At 41.3% G+C, this 9,620-nt stretch overlaps 1 protein-coding gene across 1 annotated transcript in view; it reads left to right on the forward strand.

Annotated features, from left to right (window-relative positions):
- The window catches only part of TCF7L1 (transcription factor 7 like 1), an 85,204-nt gene extending 79,373 nt beyond the window's left edge, over window positions 1-5,831 (forward strand). Inside the window, exons 9-12 of the mRNA XM_063139523.1 lie at window positions 779-938; window positions 2,278-2,385; window positions 3,600-3,660; window positions 4,686-5,831. Coding sequence (XP_062995593.1) covers window positions 779-938; window positions 2,278-2,385; window positions 3,600-3,660; window positions 4,686-5,119 — 763 coding nt within the window. The 3' untranslated portion in view covers window positions 5,120-5,831. The remainder of the gene's footprint in view (window positions 1-778; window positions 939-2,277; window positions 2,386-3,599; window positions 3,661-4,685) is intronic.
- Window positions 5,832-9,620: the final 3,789 nt, after the last annotated feature.

Raw genomic sequence — 9,620 nt, forward strand, 5'->3', positions numbered from 1 at the left:
GTGGGGAAAGATATAATGGGGGAAGGGTTGTTATCAATGTAATGTAATTATTCTCGATGTATACACCTGTCTCATAGAATCATTACAACTCAGTGAAGCAGCGTTATGTAATATGTTCTGTTAGAATGATCCAGCTGGTGTATTCGGGATTTCTGAGCTATGGTGGGGGCTTGTTCTAAACTGCCAACTCCCTCTTTCTCCTCCTTGCAACAGGTATTCGTATTGGAAACCTTGACAACTTTTAATTTCGGCGTAGCACAGGTTAACACCAGCAGGGGCTTTGTCATGTGCATTACATGACCCAGTATTTATGAGCTGGATATGGCAGAAAACTGCATCCTTGTGGCAACCTACACATATGCACACCCTCTCTGCTCCACCCCAGCTGTAACATTTATGCATGCTTATCATACGAGTACAGGCATCACACAGTGTGTATTATTCTCCATGCAACAGCCACTACGGAAATGGAATAAGGGTTCTCCCTAGATGGTTTCATTTCACATAGTGAGAGCTCGTAAATGTTACAACTGTGGGATTGTCCCAGGGTGCCACTTTCAGTGGCGTCCTTGCACTGATGTGTACTCTGACTCAAAGATATGGTGTGAAGGGAAACATTGCTGCAATATTTACATGGTCTTACCCCCTGACTAGTTTTTGATAGTGATCCTTTGTCTGTCAGAACGAATAATTCTTCACTCTGAGCACATGGTTGGTAGGAAAGACTGTGATTATGATCAGGACTATGGGACTGTAATGAAAGCTGTAACTATTCCAGAAAAACACCTGTTATTGTCAAGAAGGAGGAGGAGAAGAAACCCCACATTAAAAAACCTCTGAATGCATTCATGTTGTATATGAAGGAGATGCGGGCCAAGGTGGTGGCAGAGTGTACGCTGAAGGAGAGTGCAGCTATCAACCAGATCCTAGGAAGAAGGGTACAAAATAAACTCTTGGCTTTTTCATCCCATTCCTATCACAAGCATTTAGGCTACTGGGCCACATGTGTAATTGGCTTGAAGCTACAAACGTAATAGTATTGTTTTTGTGGCAGTGAAGTCTCGAACACTGGGTTGCTGAGCTCATGTGTTGACATAAGTTGTCCAGTAACATTTCAACTGCTCTGGGAGCAGTGCTATCAGAATATTTGAAGGCCAACTTTTTTGTGTGAGAGAAGATAGAACTGCCAGTTTGGCTTGGATTAAAACTTCAAACAAGCTCTAGGGACAAGAGTAGCTTTGTGAAGTGCATTAGATGGTTTCATTTCACATAGTGAGAGCTCATAAATGGGAAGGGGGCCCAGGAGTTAGAGAAATTAAAATGCTGAAGGAAGGATGTAGCATAGGCAATGGGCCGAGAGAGAGAAACCTGAAGGAAAGCTAGGTGAAAAAGTGCCTTGAAGAAAATGGCAGAGGAGATAGAGAACTGAGGTGAGTGGAAACTCTGAAGAAACCTCACAGTACTGAAGGCCTGTATGGTGGGGGTGGGGGTAGCGCTAAGGAGGCTGGCAAGAGATAAAGTGGCTAAGTAAACTGGGGAAAAGCAGACGTGTTCAAATGCAAGAATCTAAAAAAAGGTGATGAAGACAATGTTGAAGAAATGTCAAACAGGAACAAGGACTAAAGCAACATTTCATACAGTCTAGGGTAGCCTTTTCAACCTGGTGCCGTCCAGACGTTTTAGCCTACAACTCCCATCATTCCTAACTATTCGCTGGGAATCCTGTCTGGGACTGATGCGAGTTGAAATCTAAAAACATATGGAGGGCACCAGGTTGGGGAAGGCTGGCCTAGGGGCACCAAAGAAGTTGGATTTATGAGCAGAAAAGATATGGACAAAGTAGGAAGATTTGGAGGGCAGGGTATTGTATTCTAGGGGGCATAAGGTTTCTAAACAGATCCTGTACTTTTAAAGAATTGCATAGAAGAGTAATTCTACCAGTTATAGCTTCTACTATCGCCACAGCATTGTGATCTGCCAATCCTATGAGGAAAAGGAAATGGGGAAGCAAAAGAGCAAGGTGTATGTGTGGGTTGACTTTCATATATTGATTTGAAGCAAGCAGCCAATTTTTAGCTGCAAGTTACAGATGGCTGTGAATATATATGGCTTGATCCAAACACCTGTGTTGAAAGAGGATATAACTTTAGATTGTACAGCCAGTCTAGAAAGTAGAAGCTTTCTGTGTAAAGGGAAAACAATGATTTTCAATCATTTTTTAGAGTAGCACCCCAAAATTAGATGCCTCACTCTACGATATCTTTTCATATGCTTCAGTGGCATTCATTGTCCCGTGAAGAGCAAGCCAAGTACTATGAGCTAGCCCGGAAAGAAAGACAGCTTCATTCTCAGCTCTACCCTACCTGGTCTGCACGAGATAACTATGTAAGTCATAATTTTCTAACTACATAATTATATTACCAACAGTAGGATTTAAAAAACATTTGTTGTAGAGGGGCAGAGGCTATGAAATGCAGATTGATGATGACTAGAATAATGCGGGCAATTTGGACAGAGGATAGTAACAGAAGGAGATGGAGTTCAACAGGCTATTGAAGCCCTACTTTCCGACAAATGAAAGTCCTGCTCAGCCACCACTTGATTTCCTCGTGTTCAATGAACACTTGTCCAAACATTTCAAGACTTCCTTTATAAACATAAGGGTTAAAATTGTTTTGAAAAGATGGAATGGAGGAAGGAAACAGTCAATCGGAATCTTATTAATACGTCTCTCAAAGTTGCTACGTACCAGCTCAGTCCCAGGTTCTGTGTTTCACACTGTAATAAGACTACTGGACCAGCATTACTGAAGGCAGGACTAAAAGACTTGTCAAATTATTTCACTTGATTCTGTAGAGGGATCGGCGCTTGCTTTCTCACCTCTTAATGCCTTTGTTTAATGCTCCCTGGAAACTCCTCATTGTCATCGTACCCAAGGTAAAGTTGATAAAGGTTGATGTTCCTATGATGAGATTGCTGATGAATATTTCTGATTTGAATATCTCACTGTATACCTGGATACGCCTGCTTTCTCACCTTGCTGTATCATTATATTTTTTGTTTTTGTTTCTGTGGTCTATGAGCCATTTTCATAATGGACACTTCTTAATGTGATGTATTTGTGGCTTTAAAAACAACAACTTGGGAATTCGATTAATTCAGAGAATAATAATTTTTAACAATTAAGATGATCTTGTGGAGACATATTTTTCAGTTCTTCTGAACAGATGCTTTCTTCAAGACATGTTGGTTGGATGATCTTTTTTGTTTTGTTTTGATGTAGTAGCCTTCTTTCTATTCAACTGCCCCTGGGAACTGCCTATGAGTGGTCTTTCCAGGCACAACTATTATGAAAATAAATGTAATTGTAATAGTATGCAAACTTACTGCTGGCCTAGTATTTCTCTCTGCTGTCTCATATAATGTAGAATAAATTGTTGCACTGGAATTGTTCTGCCTGGCATTTATCTTCTTACCTATATCATAGTCGATTTCTCCAATCAAGTATACAACTCTTATTGGAGAAGCTTTCTGATAACCTTACATTGCTGCTTGCCTTTCTTTTTGATAATCACCTTTTGTGAACTTGTCCCTTTCAGGGTAAGAAAAAGAAGAGAAAAAGAGAGAAACAACCTCAGCAACAAATCCAGGAAACTGGGAGTAAGTACCATGCATTGTCCTTCCATAGTCTGTTCCCAGTTCATAATGCACGTGACAGCAGTAAATTATTCCTCCCTTTGAAGGGAAACTGCTAGACCGGAAGTCCTAATATTTGCTTCTAAAATCGGAAATGAAGTGTAAATGGCTCTTGACATAGGAAAAGTGTTTAAGAGAAAACATTATCTAGCTTCCTGTTACACAGAGGGATAGCAAAATGCCAATGAGGATGATCAGAGAAGTAAATAGAGATGTGAAAAAGGAGAAAGAGTCAGGCTGTGGGTTCTTGGTCTTTGTATGCAGAATTTCATTATTCTTTCCTTTGAATACACTTCAAACAAAAAGATACACTTGAAATCAAATACCATATATGAACTTCTGAACACCTGCTCTCATTTTCTGAATAGAGCTTGCCATTTCCTAATAAATAAGAATCAAAGGAAGCCAGATTTGCAGAAGCCAGCAATTCCAAGTCTCTTGGAGTTCCTGTAAGAATATTCAGGAATTGTGCAATTTAAAATGTAGGCCAGTTTTGGCTGTTGTGAGAGTGGAAGATGAGACAGAATTAAGGAAACTCATAAAAATCCCAAAGCTGTTGAAAATCTTTGAAGTTGAATTCAAAGGTCATTCAAGAGGGCATTGTGGATGATCTTCCATTATGAGAGAATAATCTTTCTGGTATTGTGGAACGGCTGCCCTGATGTGGTCCTGACTGGAAATGCCTCCTCTCAAGTGCAGGAAATAGATTTTTGTAGCCAAGGGAACGTATTCTTTCCTGATCATTGGACTGGTGTTACTACCTGGCTGGAGAAGTGGTATCCATCTGCTGTCAAACCGCCAACGTAGTTGGCGGCTTTGGAATTGGACATTTGTGAAGCTTATGGGGCAGGTTTGGGCAAGTCACTGTCTCTCAGCCAAACATGTAGCTACTGTGAGGATGAAATGAATTAAGGATTATTTGGATCCAGTTCTAAGCCTGTAGGGCAGAGTGGGAAAGAAATTAACTGGTTTTTGTTTGTCACTCACAGATTCTGTGGCCTCGAAGAGTAAAAAGCCTTGTGTGCCATACTTGCCAGCTGAGAAATCCTGTGACAGCCCCGCATCCTCTCATGGCAGCATGTTGGATTCTCCAGCCACCCCTTCCACAGCCTTGGCATCACCTGCAGCTCCTGCTGCCACCCACTCTGAACAGGCTCAGCCCCTCTCCCTAACCACCAAGCCTGAAGCCAGGGCCCAGCTGTCTCTACACTCAGCTGCTTTCCTGTCAAGCAAGGCTGCCTCCTCTTCCTCTAGCTTGACTAGCCAATCATCACTCCTCTCCAGGCCCCTCCCATTCACCTCCATGCCTCCCACAGCTCTCCTGACCACGCCTCCTTCCTTTGCAGCTATTCCGTCCCCTCAGGCTGCCTTGGCTATGTTGCAGGCCCAACCGCTTTCTTTGGTAACCAAACCGGCTGAATGAGGAAGACGCCCCATCCTGCCTCCCTGCTGAAGCCACAATTGAGATTACAAAGCAGACAAGCCATTTATTGGTCAATATTTGACCCTTTCTGAACTCTTCCATAAGGTGACTTTTGAGGAAGGAAGTGCTCTACTCTCAGAGTTGTTTTCAGTAGTCTATCTAAAGACCATTTTCTATTTTTTAAAAAAACAAAAACAAAAAAATCCCACATTTCTTTCCCTCCCCCTTTCCCCCCTTTTTTTTTACAAACTCTGAACAGGATGAAAACAAAAGAAGCCAAGCCAAGTCTTGTGTTCCTGTCAGTGCCCCCTTGGGCATGTGGACTTGTACAGATGGATCATCTCTCAATGGTGTTTGCATGTTTTGTTATATTGCTAACTTTTGCTATTCCCCATTCCCTTGGCCAGACAGTGTTTTATTTTATGCTACTTACTCCAGCCAGCCTGCAGTTCCATCATTTTTGTAAGAGATTTCCAACATTTACCAGAAGACACAAAACCACAGAAATATAGTGCCTCGCTGTCACCTTCAGAGCTGCCCAGCCTTGGGGAGGCCAAGATGCTTTTCCTGTAATCTGCTGTGATCATCCAGGAAAATGGCAGGACAATCCACCCTATTTCCTTACAGAATTGTTTTGTGTAGTAGGAAGAGGGGAAAAGGCCTTGGGGAATTGCCTGTTATTTTAACGAAGGAAAATAAATCTGCATCTTAACTTGCTGTGTGAGAGTATTCAATGAGGGAGTGAAATGAACTTACAAGAGTTTCCATCTTGCACCCCGTTTGCATCTTAGGTGTAGCCTTCATTCTTTTTAGTCTGTGGACCAATGGCGCTTGACTTCATCTTACCTATTCCACAACTATTTTCTGTTCTCCGCTTCTGCATTGGTTGTGTTACAAAGAGACAATGAGCATTTGATCTATCGATTTCCAGAAGTGCAAAAAATAAATAAATGCACACACACACACACCCCACATGCTTGTAAGAATCCTGACAAGATTATATCCCTCCTTCTGCTTGTATTGTGCATTGAGCAAAACCGTGGGTGTTTCTTTTGCAAAGGCCTACAGCGAAAGAGAAGGAATATGTTGAGAATAGGTGCAGTGCTCAAGCGGGCTTTGTTAGGCTTACCCTTTCTTAAGTGTTATTTCCCAATGCTTTGTCATCAGGTATTGTGGTTGCTTGTTGGTTATCAGGGAGCAGTGATGGACCATTAAAGAAACTATGACTAGGTCTGAAGTCTGAAATAATATGAACAGGACTACACAAAAGTTTGAATTAGCTTATGTTTTATTTTTGAAGATAATGAGCCTGAGCACCTACCAGACTACTGAAGATAGTGAGGCTCCAACAACACCATCTACCTGGCACAGCAGCCTTAGACTGCACAGCCTTAATATGTTTCCATACGTCTACTATTTATTTATTTATTTATTACATTTATATACCGCCCCACAGCCGAAGCTTTCTGGGCAGTTCACACAATAAGGATTTACTCAGCTTCACCCAGTTTTGCTGTAGCTCACAGTATAACTCATACACACACACTCACATTCTGTCTTGCACATTTGCAAGATGCCCTCCCTCCCTCCCTCCTCTCTCTCTCTCCCTCTCTCTCTCTCTCTCTCACACACACACACTGTGTACATTGCTAGATACATCCAAGTTTTTTATTTCTTTTCTGGTTTTGACAACTCTCTCGGCTATAAACTATGAAAGCCTCTCTAGTCCAGTATTCTGTTCACTCAGTGGACAACCAACTACCTGTAGAAAGCCCACAAGTAGGACATGAGTGCAATTGCATCTTCCCACTTACATTCCCCAGCAACTAGTATATGAGGGTATACTGCCTCTGATACTGGAGGTAATAAGTATATAATCATCAAGACTACCTTATTTCTTCGATTCTAAGTCACACTTTCCCCCCCATATAAACATCTCTAAAAATGGGGTGCGTCTTAGAATCGCGGGTGTGTCTCAGGTTTTTTTTTCTGTTGGTGGTACTGAAATTAGTGTGCGTCTTACAATCGATGGCGTCTTACAATTGAAGAAATACGGTAGTAGCCATTGATAGCCTTATGCTCCAGGAATTTATCTAATCCCCTTAAAGCCATCCAAATTGGTAACATCACTATGTCCTGTGGTAGTGATTTCCAAAGTTTGTGAAGAAGTACTTCCTTTTATCTGTCTTGAATCTCCCACCTTTCAGCTTCATGCGATGCATAATTTTGTAGACCTTTGTCATGTATTCCCGTATTTCTAAGCTAAACATTTCCAAACATTGTACCTTTTCCTAGTAGGAGAGTTATTCTAGCCACTTGATCATTTGGGGTATCTTTTTGTACACCTTTCCCAATTTGGCAGTATCCTTCTTAGGTGTGGTGACCAGAACTGCAAACAGCATTCCAGAGTGTGGTTTTATCGTAGATTTGCAAATGAGCAGTATGCTACTGGCAGTTTTATTTTTGACATGAGCACCAAGGTGGGAACCTTGGGTTGCAACATCCAACAGTGTAGTATAGGTTCTTACCCAGATGTTTATCGTTCACCCTCGAACAGCCATGGCTAAAAGGAAGTGGAAACTTTTTTTGATAATCATGTAGTGGTACTTTTATTTAAGTCTGGCTACTGCAAATAGAAGATCTGCAATTCCTTTCAATGTTACAGGTATGTACAAGATTGAGACAATTTTTGTGAATCCTAATGATAATTATGGAAATGCCACAGTTCTACCATGATAGCCTTTGTGAATCAAAACCAGTCCTTCCCTAAACAGCCAATAGGATTGATATTAACCAATTCTGTATCCTGTGAAATAAAACAAATGTATAAATTAGGCAAACAATGAGTACTTAAAAGTCAGGGTATGTGCAAATATAAGTGAACCTCTGGTTGCATCAGCTCAATAAAAGGGAAAAAATGGAATCGTGTTTTAAGTAATTAGGTAGATCTTCAGGGGTGAGTTTGGGAGGTCCCCACCCTATTAAAGGAGCAGAAACTTTGTGAGTTTGGTCTTCGCCATATGGTTATGTCAGAACCTGTCATGCCATGATCAAAAGACATCTTTGAGAACCTCAGAAAAGCAGTTACTGCTGCTTATCAGTCTAGAAAGGGTTACAAAACTATTTCTAAGGATTTGGGGCTTCACCAATCCACTGTCAGACAGTCTACAAATGGAGAAGGTTCAAGTCCACAGTCACTATCCAGGAGCGGTCGTCCTACCAAAATCTATCCAAGAACCAACCAGCACATCATTCAGGATGTCCTGCTTTGGCTGTAGCAGACGCTAACTGCAGTGAAGTCAGCAAACCTTCAAGCCTACCGTTGGTAATCCAGTGAGGTCAGGCTATAACAGGTGGTCTCAATCCAGGCAGAAGTCAGACAATGAGGATCAGGCAATAGCAGGAGTGGTCACGATAGCAAGGACCAGGACTGCTTGCCATCATTGAGACAACCATGAATTCTGCAGAATGGCTACAGAAAAAGAAATTCTGTGTTTTAGAATGCAAAGTCCGGACTGAAACCCTATCAAAATGTTGTGGCAGGACCTGAAGTGATCTGTTCATGCAAGGAAGCCCACAAATGTCACTGAGTTGGAGCAGTTTTGTAAGGAGGAATTAGCCAAAATTCCTTAAAATGGATGCAAGAGACTGAACAACAGTCACAAACGCTTACTTAAAAACTTTCTTGATCAAGGGGTTTCCACCAGGTACTGAACCTTAAAGTTCACATACCTTTTCACACGTGGATATTGAATGTTGAATCAGTTGCAGATAAACATCAAAAAAGCAACATGTTTGTGTGCCATTTGTTTAATCAGGTTATATGTTCTTTATCTAGGATTATGGTGTTAGATTAAGATTTTAAGAACATTTTAGGTTGAAAATATATGACAAAGGGGCTCACAATCTTTTTCTCGCTACTGTAGCAGGAGCACATTCCTTACTATGTAAAGTGATTCAGCCCTATCACTTTATTTAACAACATTTTATTGGCCTGGTGCTATGGAAAGTCTCTAAACTGGTAAATATGATGGTACCATTGTAGCTTCTTTTGTAAAGATATTTTTTTCCAAACTGCATCTGTTAGTGGGTTCCACCAAGAACTTTGGTGTGCAAGTTATGGCTGTGAGACTCTACAATTCATATCTCCTGAAAGCTGTTTATTTGCCTAGAGCAAGAACCTGATGCGACTACCTACACCAGAATTTAAAAGGTTTAAAAAGACTGGCATTCATTCATAATTCTGTTACACCGGGGGGCTGCAGGGTGGGGGCAGATGAGCAGAGAAGCAGAGCACACTTGCATGACAGGGCATGTAATTTATTGCAGCAGAAGTTTACTGATAGAAGAAAATGGAGAAGAAACATAATAACCGTGTATATCAGTAATTTGATCTCCAGTGAAAGAAGAAGAAACAAGTCTAGAGGCAAAAGAACAAATAAACTGAATCCTCCACAGTGTCTCAGGGTGCTGCTTTGAGAAGGAATTGAAACCTTGGCAG

Source organism: Elgaria multicarinata, chromosome 12 (genome assembly GCF_023053635.1).
Source record: "Elgaria multicarinata webbii isolate HBS135686 ecotype San Diego chromosome 12, rElgMul1.1.pri, whole genome shotgun sequence".
Lineage (NCBI taxonomy): Eukaryota > Metazoa > Chordata > Lepidosauria > Squamata > Anguidae > Elgaria > Elgaria multicarinata.